General features: G+C 52.1%; 1 protein-coding gene and 1 long non-coding RNA gene across 7 annotated transcripts; one reads left to right on the plus strand and one right to left on the minus strand.

Moving 5' to 3' along the window:
* Window positions 1–111: 111 nt before the first annotated feature.
* Window positions 112–17162, minus strand: ZNF473 (zinc finger protein 473). 6 transcript variants are annotated; one of them, XM_045441778.1, is made up of 6 exons: window positions 16779–17162; window positions 12955–13162; window positions 9271–9380; window positions 7127–7216; window positions 3521–5868; window positions 112–245 (listed from the first exon to the last, which is right to left on the minus strand). In XM_045441778.1, the coding sequence occupies exons 3-6, from the start codon at window positions 9368–9370 to the stop codon at window positions 225–227; spliced, it is 2559 nt and encodes an 852-aa protein (XP_045297734.1). In that variant the 5' UTR covers window positions 9371–9380; window positions 12955–13162; window positions 16779–17162; the 3' UTR covers window positions 112–224. The 6 variants fall into 6 exon arrangements, 5 of the variants coding, with proteins under 5 accessions (XP_045297734.1, XP_045297731.1, XP_045297732.1 ...); XR_006702480.1 differs by having other exon boundaries at window positions 234–245; window positions 2833–5868; XM_045441775.1 differs by lacking the exon at window positions 112–245 and having other exon boundaries at window positions 739–5868.
* On the plus strand, window positions 5721–7879 carry LOC123578713. Its single transcript, XR_006702483.1, has 2 exons — window positions 5721–5824; window positions 6444–7879. It is a non-coding gene; the product is annotated as an uncharacterized LOC123578713 (long non-coding RNA).
* Window positions 17163–17276: the final 114 nt, after the last annotated feature.

The raw sequence follows: 17276 nt of genomic DNA on the forward strand, positions 1-17276 counted from the left end.
TCCTGATACAATTATCCCGGCGATGGTTATCCGCTGACAGGTTGCCAGGCCTTAGTCACATCCGCGTTCCCCACCTCATTCAGTTGGACACCACTGTCCATTTTTTGTCATAAACGCGTGCCATGCATTTCCCTTTAAACCAGCTCACTTTTTTTACTTAAGTAACTTTTATTTTTTTAGTAACCCCTACACCTAACATGGGGCTCAAACTCACAACCCCGAGATCAAGTCGCATGCTCTTCCGACTGAGCCAGGCAGGCGCCCCAAATCAATTTATTTCTCAAGAGGGCTTTCTACTACTGCCCTTGAGTGGGAAACTAGCATCTCTGGTCATTACAGAAAGGGCGGGGTGGGGAACTAAAATAAACACCAAGAGAGGAAAGTAAGATTAATTTCTAGCTCCAACGATCGCCTGAGCTTGAGGACTGCTGTGTTTTTGTAACTAGAGAGGAGAGAACGACAGGCTGTCCGTGCTTCCTCGTCAGTCAGGATCGTGCTAGAATGAAGTGTTGTCTGATGAGGTATCTGAGGACCGGCTGAAACCATATGGTTCCCCGGTGGCCCCTGCCCCACCGACACTTCGGGAAAATGGACGTGACCATCCCTCCTCATGGGGCAGCTTTTACTAGGATAAGCCCTTCTCCCCCACAGCACGGGCACTTGCCCCGAATGGGAGCCTCTGCACGCCCAGCATCTGGCCAGGTACGCGGCACCAGGCTGAAAAAAGCAACCAACGCATACAGACTCAAAACTTTAATCGGCAAACACATACACACAAAAGCCATCTCTACGCTGGCCCACAGCTACACAGGTCAGTAGTTACAGAGTCCGCCCGCCACGTTGCCAATTTTCCGCAGGACCCCTGACCTCCATCTTTGGTGTCAAAACTCTCGTTGAACACGTTTCCCGCCTCTGGCCTGCCCTGTGGTACAGAACGGGTCTCGCCCAGACGACACAGCGATCTGGGGGCAGGGACCAGGTGCAGGGACCTCAGTGTGTCGGCCCTTTGAAAACCCCTGTGCTCCCTGCTGTGGTGTGGGCCCAGTGGCGAGCCTGTAGGTTCCCACTTTCAACAACAAAACCAACCGGCAGAACTCAAAGTGCAAGGTTTTTTGTTTTTTTTTGAAAGAGAGTGGGCACAAGTGAGCGAGGGGCAGGACGAGGGAGGGGAGGTGCTGGGCTCACCCAAAGCGGGGCTCGAGCTCAGCAGAAGTGGGGTGTGGGCTTACCCGATATGAGACTCGAACTCACGAACCATGAGATCATGACCTGAGCCAAAGTCAGATGCTTAACTGACTGAACCACCCAGGCACCCCAGTTTCAAGGTTTAAAAGACTCAAGAACTCAGAGCACATACTCCTAAACTTTTTTAGCACCAAAACTATGAATGATATCAAAAGTGTCAGTGTCTTCGTAAAGTTCTCTTTGTGCTTCAGCAGACATGGGATGAGGTCACTCAGTGGGTGGGACACAAAAACCCAGAGCTGAGGAGGTGCCCTCAAGAGGGCACATGGTTCCATGTGGTGTCTTAGCTGTAGAACAGGCCTGGCCAAGGTTGACCCGTCGACTTGAGGGCTCCAGCAGGAAGGATGGGGCCCTCCCTGGGCTCTCCAGCAACCCTTCATGGTCCCAGAACTTGCTGTGACAGGAGGGAATGTGGCATTTTAGGATGTCACTTGTCAATGAACAGTACTTCTCTGTGGAAATGGGGCCATCCGCTTCCCTTCGATGCCAGGAGTTTCACAGCCAGACCAGGGCTTGCCGTGTTGGTATTCCCCACCCCGGAGCCTGGCAGAGCACCCGGTGAGTGGTTGGCTCTTGGACAAACGGTGCATGAGGAACATTCCGCCCAGTAGTTTCCATACACGGTTTTCTCCATCGAGCACATCTTCTGGGAACCGCGTGGCAATATCCAGTGCAGCTTTCCCAACTGAATCCCATGGTTTCTAGTACGAGGAACTCCCACCACACACTAGGTCTCATTCCACAGATCCAACTTTAAGTGGGGGAAGAAAATTACAGGAAGAAGGGGCATGTGTTATGTGGGAGAACGTCCTTTTGAGTGAGACGTTCTGGAGGTTAGGAGTGGAGAGTTCTAGCTATTTGGTGTTAGTTTACATGCTCTTGTTGGCTTCTGTGGGTGAGTCAAGAAAATACTGACGACAGAGCAGAGGGAAGGAAAAGTTAGACTGAAAAAAAAATTTTTTAATGGTTATTTATTTTTGAGAGAGACAGAGTGCAAGCAGGGGAGAGGCAGACAGAAAGCGAGACACAGAATCCGAAGTAGGCTCCAGGCTCTGAGCTGTCAGCACAGAGGCCGACACGAGGCTCAACCCATGAACTTGGGAGATCATGACCTGCGCCAAAGTCGGACGCCCAACCGACTGAGCCACCTAGGCACCCCGTCTCCCTCCGCCCCCGCCCTTTTTTTTTTTTTTTTTTTTTTTTTTTAAAGAAAAGAGCAATGGGGCGCCTGGGTGGCGCAGTCGGTTAAGCGTCCGACTTCAGCCAGGTCACGATCTCGCGGTCCGTGAGTTCGAGCCCCGCGTCGGGCTCTGGGCTGATGGCTCAGAGCCTGGAGCCTGTTTCCGATTCTGTGTCTCCCTCTCTCTCTGCCCCTCCCCCGTTCATGCTCCGTCTCTCTCTGTCCCCAAAAAAATAAATAAACGTTGAAAAAAAAAAATTAAAAAAAAAAAAAAAAAAGAAAAGAGCAAGGTGCTGGGTTTGGGGGACCAAATTTAGCCAGAGGCATTTTGAAGAAAAACTTAAAAAATGAAAGCCGTGCATAGTATTAGTAAGAACATTAACTGCAGTAAATAGAGGATTGCTAACTCTTCCTTTTTTTTTTTTAATATATTTGTTGTAGCTCACGAGTACTTGTAGCTCACATTTGGTGAGTACTTACTGTGTGCTGGGCACTCAGTTCTAAGTGCACCTTTATCTCTATTCATTTATCCTCACAACAGCCTTCTGAGGTAGGTAACCATATTGTGCCAATCTTACAGGCGAGGACACTGAGGCCCTAGGAAGTCCCATGGCTCTCCCCGCGGATAGCCCATGGCAGAGCTGGGGTTTAACTCAGCCGACTGGCTCAAGTCTACCGCTGAACTGCCATTCTACACAGCTTCTCCACTACTGTGTTTTCATGAGACTCATGTGTGCAAATTTTCTAATTGCTCCTTGTTAATAAAGAGATGTATTTATTTCTTGGCGGAGGAGCTTGCAGTGCGATGGTTTCAACCTTAGGGCCCAGACGAATGTGTTTAGATGTCTGGGACCCTGTTGCTGCTGCTGGGACCTTGTAGTATTGCTACTTATCACTTCCTGCTAAGTAACTCCTTGTTACCTTCAAGTATGAACTTGGTGTCTGCTGAGACCTGCATCAGAGGGCTTTCTGACAATATTGACATTACTACCGTTTCTCTTGGGTGTGGACCCTCTGGTGCTGACTGAGATGGGCGCTGAGGCCAAAGGCTTTCCCACAGACCCTGCAGGCATAAGGCTTCTCCCCAGTGTGAACTCTCTCATGCTGCATCATATTTGCTTTCTGGGAAAAGGCTTTCCCACATTCAGCACACACGTAAGGCTTCTCCCCGGTGTGAATCCTCCGGTGAACAGAAAGGCACGAGCTCTGGCTGAAGGCTTTCCCACATTCCTGACAAACATAAGGCTTTTCTCCAGTGTGAACTCGCTGGTGAACAGAAAGGCATGAGCTCTGGCTGAAAGCTTTCCCACATTTCTGACAAACATAAGGCTTTTCTCCAGTGTGGACTCTCCGGTGTTGAAGAAGCTGAGCACCCAGGCTGAAGGTTTTCTCACAGTCGCTGCATTTGTGGGGTTTCTCACCTGTGTGATCTCTCTGATGCTTAGAAAGGCACGAACTCAAATGGAATGATTTGTCGCATTCATCACACTCAAAGGACTTCTTTCCAGCGTCAGTTCTCTGATGCTGAGTAAGGCAGTCACCTTGGGCAAGGGCTTTGTCACACTTGCTATCTTTACAGAGTTTCTTCTCCTCAGTGTGAGTTAACTGATGTTCTGAGAGGTGTGCACTTTGGCTGAAGGTCTTTCCACATTCATTACATGTAAAGGGGTGCTCACTCTTGTGGGTGGACTGATGTTTGGTGAGGGAAGTGCTGCGGATGAAGGCCTTCCCGCAGTCCCCACATTCATACGGCCTCACTCGAGAGTGGATGTTCTGGTGGCGAAGGAGCTGTGTACTTTTGCTAAAGGCTTTTCCACACTGGTCACACTCAAAGGGTTTCACTCTGGTGTGAACCCTCTCGTGCTGGGTCAGATATTTGCTGCAGCTGAAGGTTTTCTCGCATTTGCTACACTTAAAGTGCTTCTCGCCAACCCCTGGATGTTCTCTCCGTTCTGAGTCCTGACTCAAGATACTCCCGCTCTCGCCAAGTGCTTGTTTTTCTCTGGCGTGAACACTCTGGTGGCATGCTAGGGTCGAGCTGCAGAAGAAGCGCTCGCCACACTCCTGACACTCGTGGAGGGTCTCCATAGCATGCATTTTCTGGTGTTGAACAAGGTATTCACTATGGCTGAAGGTCTTCTTGCATCTGGCACAGCAGTAGGACTTGCCCGTGGCGTGAACAGACTGGTGTCGAATCAGGTGGGAGGGCCGGCTGAAACTCTTGATGCACTGATGACACTTGTAGGGCTTGTAGCCGGTGTGAATCCTCTGATGTTCGTTAAGGTGAGTGCTCCGGTAGAAGGATTTCCCACACTCATTGCATTTGTAAGGCTTCTCTCCACTGTGAACCCTCTGGTGGACCTTTAGGGTCGAGATATTCCTGAAGGGCCTCCCACACTGATCACACTCGTAAGGCTTTTCTCCGGTGTGAATGGACTGGTGTTCAGCGAGCAGCGTGCTCTGCCCGAAGGCCTTCCCGCACTCCTGATGCTCAGAGGTAGTTTTCGTAGCATGGGTTTTTTCATGTTGGAGGAGGTATTTGCTGAAGTTGAAGGTCGCCTTGCATTTGGCACATTCATAGCGTTTCTGAGTGTGGGTCTTCTGATGCTGGGTGAGGTGAAAGGTTTGGCTGAAACCCTCGCCAGGCTCGTTACCTTTGTAGGACTCATCACCTGTATAGGGTTTCTGCTGCTCAGCAGGCTGTAAGCTGAGACCTGACGGAGGGTCACTGTCTTGATTCTTATGTGGTTCTTCTCCAGTGTGAATTTCCTGATGCCACAGAAGGTGTGTGCTCTGAGTGCAGGTTTTCCCGCCCTCGTTACGCGCACAGGATTTGTAGTCGGTGTGAGTTGTCAGGGGCACAAAGAGGCAAGACCTCTGGCTGCAACCTTCCTCATACTCTTCGTGCACGGCGGGTTTCTCTCTAGTATGAACAATCCAGTGCTGGATGAGATGGTAACTCTGACTGAAGCTCTCCCCACATTCACTACATTTATACAGTTTCTCGCCTCCCTGGACAGGATCCTGCTGGCTCTGGTCTAAGTCACAGCCAAAGTCTTTCCCACGTTCCTGAGACGTAGCTGGGCTCTTTTCAGGAAGATCACGCATCACAGAATCCTCCCTCACGGAAAGGAGGGGCTCAGGACCGAGGTCTCTCTGGAGTTCGCGACTCCTGCATTCTGTGGGACTTCCCTTGTTGGTAACAACGTCAGACTTCAGAAGGCTTTCTGGATCTCCTAGCAAACTGTCTAACCAACTCTCACCTACATAGGCTTTCCCCAGACTGGAGTTCCCGAGGCCATCCTTGGACAAAGTCTCCATGATCTCCTGGGAGAGTCCTTCCTCCAAGAAGTCTTGTGCCAGAGGGCAGTTCTTGACTTCGGCCATGTCCGAGAGAGGGTAAGTGCAGGTGTCTCCCGTTCCCCGCGGCGAAACATAAGGAGCTGCAGGGTGAGAACACAGACAAGAGGGAGAACGGGTGATGGCTCCTCAGGAAGCCTGTCCCTCGAAGGGATGATGAAGGAAAAGGGGCCAAAGTGGTGACCCGGCTGGAACTGGCAGCACAGGAAACAGAGAGCCCATTTCCAAGATGGTTAAGTGGGGAGCTGGGCAGCCGCAGGGGCTCCACAGGGAAGGGGAGCCTCTTAGCAGATGCCGTTGCCCCCATCAGCCACGGCCCACTTCTTGGAGAAGGGCGCTGTTCAACGGGGAAGGAGGTAGAAATGATATAACTGCTGGAGGACAGATTTGGTTGGTAAAGGCGTGGCTACGCGGTTCTGGAAAGAGCATGTATTTCTTTTTTTGGTATTTATTTATTTATTTTGAGAGAGAGAAAGCGTGAGTGAGCAGGGGAGCGACAGAGAGGGAGGGAGAGAGAGAATCCCAAGCAGGCTCCACGCTGTCAGCACTGAGCCCAGTGTGGGGCTCGAACTCACAAACCGTGAGATCATGACCCGAGCCGAAACCCAGAGTTGACGCTTAACCGACTGAGCCACCCGGGCGCCCCCATATGTTGTAGAGGTGGCAGGGGTCTGTGCTGGTCACCTGAGCGCAAACGCTGGTGTGCTCGTCGGGAGGCCACGGAGGGTCCACATTCGCGAGCTCACGAGAGGTGAGCTGCATCCTGACTGGGTGGCGGAGGCCCGGACTGAGCCACGCAGCCACCACGCTGTGGTCTCTGACTCAGGGGCCCTTCTCATGTTAATGACCCGACCGTGAGGAAAGTGTCCCGCGCCCCAGGGAAGGCCCCTGCCTCTGCCTTTTCCCACTGGGGACACGTCAACCGGCGTGACACCCTCGCTGCCTAACCTGTTCCCTCTAGAGGAACTGTGGCCTAGGAGAGAACGGAACAAATGCTCTTGGCTGCATTAAGGCCTGCATTATTAGCAGATGTGGCCATCTGCTGTGCCCTCCGGGACAGACTTGTACAAACACAGGGTGAAACAGACTGGGGATGTGTGGTGCTCAAAGGGCACAGGACATGAAGGTGGAGAGACTGACTCAGGGCACCAGGACAGCCACATGCCGAACACTGAGGTAGACAAGACGAGGGCCCCAACCCTGCCGGGACGAGGGGACAGAAGCCAGCGCGTGGCAGAGGGGCAAGATGTCTAGGCAGACGTTTGGGGTCCGGATGGAAGTTCCAAAGACGGAGGGCAGACGAAGGGCCCTGTCCCACCAGCCCCTGCCCCGCCCACTCACCGAGGCCCTCTGATTCTGGGTTTTCTCTGACCACGGCCTCCAGCTCTTCGCCCCCATCTGGACAGGAGGTTAGTTTGGGTTTGCAGGGGTCTGCAGGGAGAGAAGAGTGCTGTCATCTACCAGGACACGGCAGGCCAGCCGACTGCTTAGCGGGAACCTGCTGGCTGTCCTGACCATCAGTGCTTTGTCCAGTGTACAGCTCGTGAGAGCCAAATGCCGCTCTGGGCGACTCCGGGGACACCTGCCCCGTAGGGTTCCCAGTCCGGTGGAGGAGAGAGACCCAGACAGTCACAGTCCAGGGTGATGAGAGCTGTGAAAGCCAGGGCCGGGGATACCAAGGACTTGCAACAGCTCTTGAGGGATGAGCAGCCTGCCAGGTGGAGAGGCACGCACCCTCTCATCCACCCACGGAGCCCACATCGCCCAAGGCCTCTGTGGAATATGCCGGGTTCCCAGAGCCCAGGCGGTCCTGTGCCCTGCCCTCGGCAAACTACTCGAGGAAGGAAGCAGAATCCTAATCCCGGGGGAACTGTGCTACCGTGGAGGAAAAGCGCCTTCTTGGCTTGAAAATGGAAGGGCCACGAGCCAAGCAATGCAGGCGCCTCTAGAAGCCAGAAAAGGGCAAAGGCACAAGACTCTTCCCCGGAGCTTCCAGAGGGAACAAGCCCTGCCAACAGCCTGACCGCAGCCGGGTCAGACCCGTTTCAGACTTCTGACCTCCACAACCGTCAGAGAATAAACGCGTTGTTTTAAGCTGCTGTTTGTGGCATTTCTAAGAGCAGCCGTAGGAAGCTAATACGCTGCTTGGACATACACACAAGCGTGTGCGGGGGGTCAAGGGAGACGTGCCTATACTGTGGGATGTAGGTTAGAAATAGAAAAGACGCTGAGGTCTGAGCCGCCCCGAAGCTGCTTCTGCCGCACATGCTCAGTAGAGTTTAGAGAAAAATCTGGGAGGCTGGCCCTCAGCTGGTGTCTGGGAACCTGATCTCGGGAGGGTTCCAGCATTCCCGAACAGAGGGGCCCCCTGTGCCTCAACTATCATGCTGAACACCTGCTTTCCGGCTGGGAGTCTAGAATTTTGGTACTTTCCAGGCAGAGGGTGCCTGTGTGACCAGCTCCCAATAAAAACTGTGGGTGCTGTTTCCAGTGAGCATCTCCAGTAGACATTTCACACCATTTGTCCCTCATTACGATCGTGTGGGACTCTACACAGGGAGAGGGCTCTGGAAGCCGGCTCTGGTTTCCCCTTTGCCGCCCATGCTGTGTCCTTTCTCTGTAACATGTCATGGCCGTGAGTACGACCACATGCTGAGTCCTTCAAGTCCCCTCCTCGTAAGTCACTGAACACAGGGTACTTCCGGGAACCCCCGCATAGCTGGGAAGGTGACTTCTCTTTGGACCTCATTTTTAAAAGGACCAGCAAAACAGGGAGTCGGACTTGTGGGGTGACGGCAGGACTGAAGGCCAGTTCTAAGCGCTGACCCAGCATGAGACCCGGCTCCTGAGCCGGTGACTCCTGCTACTCGTTCCGTTTACTGAGCCACCATTCAGTGAGTCCCCGCCCTCGGGAAGTGCCCGTCCCAGCAGAGGGAGACAGAGCATAAAATGGGCAGTTCAAAAGCGCAGGAGTGGTGGGCCGGTGGGGCAGGGGACAGAGGACTCGCTAACAGGTCGAGGTAGAAGTCTTAAAAAAGGAAAGCCCAGAGGCAGGGAGGGGACGAGACAGGAAGGCAAATGCAAAGACCCTGAGCGTCAGCCCCACAAGGACGAAGAGGAAAGTGCTAAGGAGGCCAGAGCGGCAGGCGGGTGGCTGATGGGGTTTCTCAGCCTCGGCACTAGTGACACTAGTGACATAATCCTCGGCTGTAGGGGCTGCCCTTGCATTCCCGGACATGTGGCGGCGACCCTGGGCTCTACCCATGAGACGCCAGGTGCACGCCCCCTGCTCCTAAGTGCGGACCAATCAAAAAGGTCACCAGGCACTGCCAGTGCCCCCGGGGGGGCAGAATTGGCCAGCTGAGCACTGCTGGGCTACATCATGCCAGCTCTGAGGCGTTCAGGAGCCGAGAATTTATCCTGTGGGTGACAACAGCCAAAAGCAGGGCAGGGACCGGGCCCCCGGGGCTGGAGTGGACACTCACTCAGCAGGAAAAGGTTCTGGTAGTTGTCCAGCGCCGTGTCCCAGAACAGGTCCCCCTGGTCCAGCCCCAGCTGCTCCCAGTCCTCCAAGGTGAAGTCCATGGCTACATCCCTGTGGGTCACAAATTCCTGAAATGTAACACACTGTCAGTGACCGTGGGACTGGGGTCAGCGATGGACCCGACTGCTCACTTGATGCACCCTGCCCTCCATGTACTAGGTCTTTGACAAAAATCATCTCGTGGGAGCCCTGAGACATAGGACACCGGGCATCCCCATATTTTGTAGGCAAGATATGGAGTTTCAGAGAGGGGATGTGCGTTCCCCTTAGGGTCACACAGGCAGGACTTAAATGCACGTCGGCCTGTTCCTAAAATCTACTTACTTTGGCTTTTGCTTTTTAGCGTTCATTCAAGATTTTAAGTTTTTACTATGGAAATTTTCAAACACACACAGTAGAGATCTACACGTAACAGAAACCCGCCGTGGGTTTCTATGTTTGTGCTTCATTTTACAATACAAATATTCCTAAAAAAGTAAGCAAATTGATTAAGTATATTCTAACCAGGATCCTCCTCTGGTCACTACGTGGAAAAACATAAAAGGTGGAAAGGCAGAGGCAGGGAGATAAGGAAAAAGGAGAATTCCATGATTCAGGCGAGAAAGGAGAACAGGGATGGAAGGGGTGTGAAAAGGTGAGATGTGGCATTTTTTTTTTTTCAACGTTTATTTATTTTTGGGACAGAGAGAGACAGAGCATGAACGGGGGAGGGGCAGAGAGAGACGGAGACACAGAATCGGAAACAGGCTCCAGGCTCTGAGCCGTCAGCCCAGAGCCCGACGCGGGGCTCGAACTCACGGACCGCGAGATCATGACCTGGCTGAAGTCGGACGCTCAACCGACTGCGCCACCCAGGCGCCCCTAAACGTTTATTTATTTTTGACAGAGGGAGAGAAAGAGAGAGAGCACGTGTGCACAAGTGGGGGAGGGACAGAGAGAGAGGGAGACACAGAATCCCAAGCAGGCTCCAGGCTCTGAGCTTTCAGCACAGAGCCTGACGTGAGGCTTGAACTCACAGACTGCAAGATCATGACCTGAGCCAAAGCTGGACACTCAACCGATTGAGCCACCCAGGTGCCCCAAGATGTGGACATTTTGACACTGCTGGGGACAACATCTTCCAAGAGAGCAAATGTAGCGAAAGACAGACAGTAGCCCAGACGTCTGTAAGATTTTAGCCTGAGCACTGGAAGGACAGAGCTGCCGCTGCCTGAGACAGGGGAGAAGCAGGTTTTGGGGCACAGTGTGAGTCTGGTTTGGTACAGGTTAAGTTCGAGATACCCTTTTAAACCTTACACATCATGGTTCCCCAAAGATATCCACATTCTAATCCCCAGAACCTGTGAATGTCACCTTGTATGGCAAAAGGGACTTCCCAGGTGTGACAAGTTAAGGATCCTCAGATGGGGAGGTTACCCTGGATGATCACGGTGGCCCCTGATTGTCACAATCATGACAATCTCATATCTTTTTTTATTTTTTTGACAATCTTATATCTTTATAAGAGGCAAAAGGGGGGTGCCTGGGTGGCTCAGTCGGTCATCCGACTTCAGCTCAGGTCATGATCTCACAGTACATGGGTTGGAGCCCCAAGTTGGGCTCTGTGCTGACAGCTCAGGACCTGGAGCCTGCTTCGGACTCTGTGTCTCCCTCTCTCTCTCTGCCCCTACCCTGCTTGTGCACTGTGTCAAAAATAAATATTTAGCGGGCACCTGGGTGGCTCAGTTGGCTGAGCGGCCGACTTCGGCTCAGGTCATGATCTCGCGGTCCGTGAGTTCAAGCCCCGTGTCGGGCTCTGTGCTGACAGCTTGGAGCCTGGAGCCTGTTTCAGATTCTGTCTCCCTCTCTCTGACCCTCTCTCGTTCATGCTCTATCTCTCTCTGTCTCAAAAATAAATAAACGTTAAAAATAAATAAAATAAATAAATATTTAGAAAAAAAAATGAGACAGAAGGAGTCAAAGGTAGGAGAAGGTGATGTGATGACAGAAGCAGAGGTCAGAGTGACGTGGCCACAAGTCAAGGAACACAGGCATCTCTAGAAGCTGAAGAGGCAAGGAAGGGGTTCTCCCGTGCAGCCTCCAAAAGGAAGGAGCCCAGCTGACACCTTGGCTTCATACTTCTAGCCTCCAGAGCCAAGATAATAAATTTCTATCATTCAAGGCACTTTGTTACAACAGCCCTAGCAAACCAATACGGTGTTACCCCGCCAATAACATGTGAGCTCATGACGGCAGGGACCATATCAGTTGGTTCCCTAGCAAGTAGACCCAGCACCCAGAACAAAGCCTTCAAGTAGGAGGCATGTGGGGACATGGTGATCCTGGCAGCTGTTTTGGGACAAGGGAAGGAGTTCATCAAGGATGGAACCAATAGGAGGTGGGGCTGAGAGATGGGGACAATACACTGGGTCTCGATCACACTGAGTGGGCTGGCAGATCAAGCCGGCTCTGGCCTTTCTGGTTATGTGTTCTATATAATCCATTGACTGTTTAAATTGCTTTGAGCCAAGTGTTCTGTTACTTGTGGCTGAAACTATTGCTGTCTATACCTGGTCAGAAGGGATCAGCCAAAGAGGCTTTGTCAGCAGGAGCCAGATCAGAGAGCCCCAAGAAGCTTCCTTCCCTGGACTCCTCGATTTTGTTGGAAATAGCGGTGGGGGTGTGGGAGGACCCTGGACTTGATCCGTGGGGCACTGGGGAGCCACAGAGAGTTTTATATAGGACAGTGACAAGGTCAGAGCATGTATTCATTCAACAGTCATTTCTCCCGTGTGCCAGACCCCTCTGAGGATGCTGGAGGCAGAGAGGTGTCAAACCCATTCCCTGGCCTACAGGGGACACCCAGGGATGCTGACAGTGAGCATAAGGAGATAGGGCTGTGACAGAGGGCAGTATCCAGGACTGTATGGCCAGGGACGGGCATGAGGACATTGCCTTGGAGTCAGGAAGCACTTCCTGGTTGGGGCAGATATTCAAGTTGGGTCATTAAGGATAAGCAGGTATCGGTGGTAGAGGAAGGTTTTCATTCATCATTCAAGAAACACCTCAAGGACCGCTGTGTACTGGGCCCACGCTGGTCCCTGGGGGCCCAGAGGCAAGGCCCAATCAGTACCTGTCTCCAAGGAGCACCTCGTCTGGTGGGGCTGATAGACGGGGGCAGGGGACAACCACAGCCAGGTGATTTGTGCTATGATGAGGCCGGAGCAGGGAAGAGCTCACTGCCCACGCAAGGTGGGGGCTGAGCTGGGTCTTGAAGGCTGCATAAGACCGGCCGGAGATGGCGGGTAGGGTATTCTAGCAGAGGGAGGAGCCCGAGCAAAGGCTGGGAATCTGACAACCACAGTGTAACAGTTTACCACCAGGCCAGGAAGGGAGTTTGGGTTATGGAGGGAACCGGAGGAGATGCTGAGGAAGGCGGCAGGACTCAGGTCGTGCAGGACTGGGCTGGGAAACCTGGGTTTGATCTTCTAAGCAGAAAGGATGCCTGGAAGGGTGCTGAGCAGGAGAGCGACAGCGTAACAAGAGGATCACCTGGGGGTCACCGTGGGTCAGTGAGCCCAGAATAAAGGCCGGCCGGCCATGCAGCCTCAGGGCATGGGGCCTGGACAAGGGGCCCTCGACTCACCTTGGTGGTAGCCGACTGGGACTCGGTGGCCGGAGTTCTCACTTAAGATCCCTCTCCGTCCCCTCCATGTTCCTGGCTGGCAGAGCCGCAGGAGACACAAGGAAGCCGGGAGAAAGTCTCCCTTCCTTCTAGGGCTGGCTCCCTGGCCATGCCGGATGAGCCCCCCGAATGTCCGGAAGTAGGAGGATGAGTCAGGATGGGAGTCTCCCTGCGGGGATCACAACAACACTTCTGTATCGGCCGAAACTACTCCACGCCCCTCATTTCCACTGTGCTTCGGGGCCCACAGGCAACTTCATGACCTTTCTTGGCACTTATTACAGTCAGTAAATCCACGTTTGGGAGAGGTGGCGATTAAGGTCGGTCACCTGGGTGGGACCTTCGGTCTTGCTCGCGACCGTGTCTCAGCACGACACGACCCCTGACGTACAGTAGGCGCTTTTGGAACATTTGTTGACAGAACACAGTGTCTCTCCAACTGAACCCCCGGGATGAGGATTCTGGGTTCTTTTTCTTTTTTTTAATGTTTATTTATTTTCGAGAGAGAAAAAGGCAAAGAGAAGGAGACGCAGAATCCGAAGCAGGCTCCAGGCTCCTAGCTGTCAGCAGAGGCCAACGTGGGACTCGAACTTGTGAACTGTAAGATCATGACCTGAGCCGAAGTCGGACGCCCGGCCGACTGAGCCACCCCAGGCGCCCCAGGATTCTGGGATTTCTGATTACTGGCTCTAGAATTTGAGTCCAGGTGAGCTGGCGTCCAAAAATTTTACTATTTTTTCAACAGTAGCAAGATTTCTCCAACTTTTTTTTTTTTTAACCATGACCCACAGTAACAAAGACATATACCATGACTGTCCATTCACACACAAAACGAAAACAAAACTTCACGAAATAATACTGAATCTTACAAAGTAGAATGTGCTAGGATCTTTTCTATTCTAGTCTCTTTCACTGTACTTCATTTAAAAAAAAAAAAAAAAAATTATGGCCAGGACACCTGGGTGGCTCACTCGGTTAAGCGTCTGACTCTTGCTTCCGGCTCAGGTCATGATTTCAGTTTGTGACATCGAGTCCTGCATTGGGCTCTGTGCTGACAACTTGGAGTCTGCTTGGGATTCTCGATCTCCCTCCCTCCCTGCCACTCCTCTACATGTGCTTTCTCTAAACAAATAAACATTAAAAAAAAATTATGGCCACTGCCCAGTGAGTTATTTTCATGACCCATAATATACAAAACACTGTGCCATGGGGCCTTTTTTTTTTTTTTTTAAATATTTATTTTGAGAGAGAGAAAGAGCATGCGTGCGTGAGAGTGGGGAGGGGCAAAGCGGGCTCTGAATTGTCAGCACAGAGCCTGACGTAGGGCTCCAAAGACCTGAGCTGAAGTCGGACATTCAACCAACTGAGCCACCCAGGTGCCCTGTACCATAGGGCTTCGTGCACGTTGGTAGCTACTGTGAATTTCCTAAGTGGCACATTATCTACAGAGTGATGAAAACACTCCGTATCACAAAGCAACAGACTGATTTAACGTCAGGTCCACAATTGTTAAGCTTCTAGGGACAGATGTGCTTTGAAATTCAGAAATTTTCTGATTTTTATTTAAAAACTTTTTTAATGTTTATTCATTTCTGAGAGAGAGGGGGAGACAGAGAGAGAAAGAGAGCGCGCGCGCACGTGGGGGAGGGGCAGAGCCAGCTGGAGACACAGAATCCAAAGCAGGCTCCAGGCTCTGAGCTGTCAGCACAGAGCCCGATGCAGGGCTCCAACTCACAAAAATGAGATCATGACCTGAGCCGAAGTTGGACACTAAACTGACTGGGCCACCCAGGCACCCCAAGAAATTTTCCGATTTTTAAAAAGGTGATATATATATACACACACACACACACACACACACACACACACAAATATATTTCATTAAAATCATAGTGCAGTGTGGGGGTGCCTGGGTGGCTCAGTTAGTTAAGCGGCAGACTTCAGCTCAGGTGATGATCTCACGTTTCGTGGGTTCGAGCCCCGCGTCGGGCTCTGTGCTGACAGCTCGGAGCCTGGAGCCTGCTTCAGATTCCATGTCTCCGTCTCTCTCTGCCCCTCCCCCGCTCATGCTCTGTCTCTCTCTGTGTCTCAAAAATAAATAAAGATTAAAAAAAAAAAAAACCTAATTAAAAAAAATAATAAAATAAAATCACAGTGCAGTGTGGGCCAGGCAGCATTTTGTACTTGAACACCTCAATATTTTTAGAGTGAAGGGTATAGATATTCTCTCTAGGTAGGATAATGAAACGTTATAAATCCCAGTAGTTCTGGTCAGGTCTGGACACCAAACTTCTAGAAAAAGTGATCTTCCGGGCTTTCCAGATTTTGACTGCAGGTAAGGTGATGTGGCAGACGTGTTAAGTGCTAACGTTTACTCAACAGTGACTTTCCTCACATGGCAGAGGTTAAGTCTCGCCTTGAGGGTGTAATTTGGTCCACAGATGTGGTTTTTTGCCCACAGTGCTGGCGGATAGCAGGTTTTGAGAGAAAATTATTTTAAGTAGTCTCAACCTTGAAAACTGGGAAATTGAGCAAGGGGCCTGCTTAAGACTCTCTCCCCCTCTCCCCCCGCCCCCACTCTCTCTAAAATAAATAAAAATGAAAAAAAAAAAAAAAAACGATTTCCAGTTTCTGCCAAATTCTAGGATTTGGCTCACCGAGTCTAACAAAGCTGTTAGCTGGGGCCTAAAGTTACCCCCCTTAAATGGGGCAAGTGCTCCCTGATGCCCCACAGCTCTCCGCCCCCCCCCCCCGCCCCCAGGCGGTTCTCTCCTTTACCTAATCTGCCTCACCCTCATAGACATCTGAGTTTCAGACCTCTGTCTACAGTTTCCAAATCACGTTCTGTCCGTATCTCATACACTCTGAGCCCTGGGACAGAACAAACTGGAGCCCTAATGTGAGGCTCAAGGTCACCCAGCCTCTCAGAATGAACTTGAGCCAAACAATTACAGGATTGGCAAGTCCAGCGCTCTAGAATTGAGAACTCTTGCTGCTTCTTAGTGTGGGACCAGAGCAGATCATTCCCCCTTGGTTTCCACGTGTATGAAATGGGACAAGTAAAACAGATCCACAGCCCCGCAGCTGTAATTCTAAAAACTAAAACAGCTCTGAAAAGCAGAACCTTATTCATTCGTAAATTGGCGGCAAAACTGAACCCGAACTGCCACAGGCTGTATATAGTGTGAATATTCACGCCTTTCCCGGCAGAAATAATCGACTTCCAAGAACTGCCCCAAGATCCCTCTGAGGTGTTGCCTAACTATGAAATAGGCACCCTATTAAGTTTCCAAACTCTGATAAACTGTGATTCCCGAAGTGCTCCCGGTGCCAAGGGAGCCGATAAAACCGAGGAACCGCGCTTGGCGCTGCTGCGGAGATTACAGGAGGAAATCCGAGTACAGCGCGGCGCCTGGCGCCCAGCAAGTGCTCAAATGTGAAATGCTTCGCCCTCCTCAAGAACTCCCATTCATTCATCCCTCCAGATCTGCCCGATCAACTTCGGGCAACCGAACCCCTCCTTCGGCTTCCATCTCCTCACTCAAAAGTAAATGTAACCTCTCCTCTCAGGGCTGCCGGTGAGGACTGGAAACCATTTCAGCGACAGCCCGGCCCAGAACACGCTCCGAACAGAGAGCGGTCAAGACCCCACCTGGACACCCACCGCCCCCAGAAGGCGCGCCCTTTGCCGAAGTCACCCCGTGGGCATTCCGTCACCCCTCAAGAAGAACCGAGCCCCCAAGCCTTGGGAGTACTCAGTGACCCCACCTGCGGCGTCGCCTCACCTCTCAAGACTGCCGTCCGTCGCGTTAACAGAAGCGACTCCCGCCCGGAGGAAGACGCAGACCCAACTCCTCCCACTCGCGCCTGGTAACAACTTCCGGCGCCGCGAGAACTTCCTCGAGCTCCTCCACCCAGGAGCCTCCGCGCCAACGGGACTCGGTTTCCCAGAAGGCTGTGCTGACGCCTATCTCCGCTTATCTGTGTTTCTTTCCCCGCCCTCTTCTCTGGCCGCTGAGCACTGGAGGAAAGAGAGTAGAAACAAAATCGGGACCAGGTAGCCTGTGGGAATTGCAGTCCAGTTTTTACCCAGTTAAAGGACAAGCTACACAGCGTACTCTGGCCTGAAGGAGACGGCGGGTTGCCATGGAAACGCGTTGAGGCGGAAATTCCTGAAAAGACGCTTGGAAGCAAGGGGCGGAGTTTGAGGCGGGAAAATCACAAGACCTCTCTCTGATAGGCGGAGAGATGCTTCATAGTTCACTCCTCCTTACCATTGGGTC

The sequence above is a fragment of the Leopardus geoffroyi genome, chromosome E2 (assembly GCF_018350155.1).
Source record: "Leopardus geoffroyi isolate Oge1 chromosome E2, O.geoffroyi_Oge1_pat1.0, whole genome shotgun sequence".
Lineage (NCBI taxonomy): Eukaryota > Metazoa > Chordata > Mammalia > Carnivora > Felidae > Leopardus > Leopardus geoffroyi.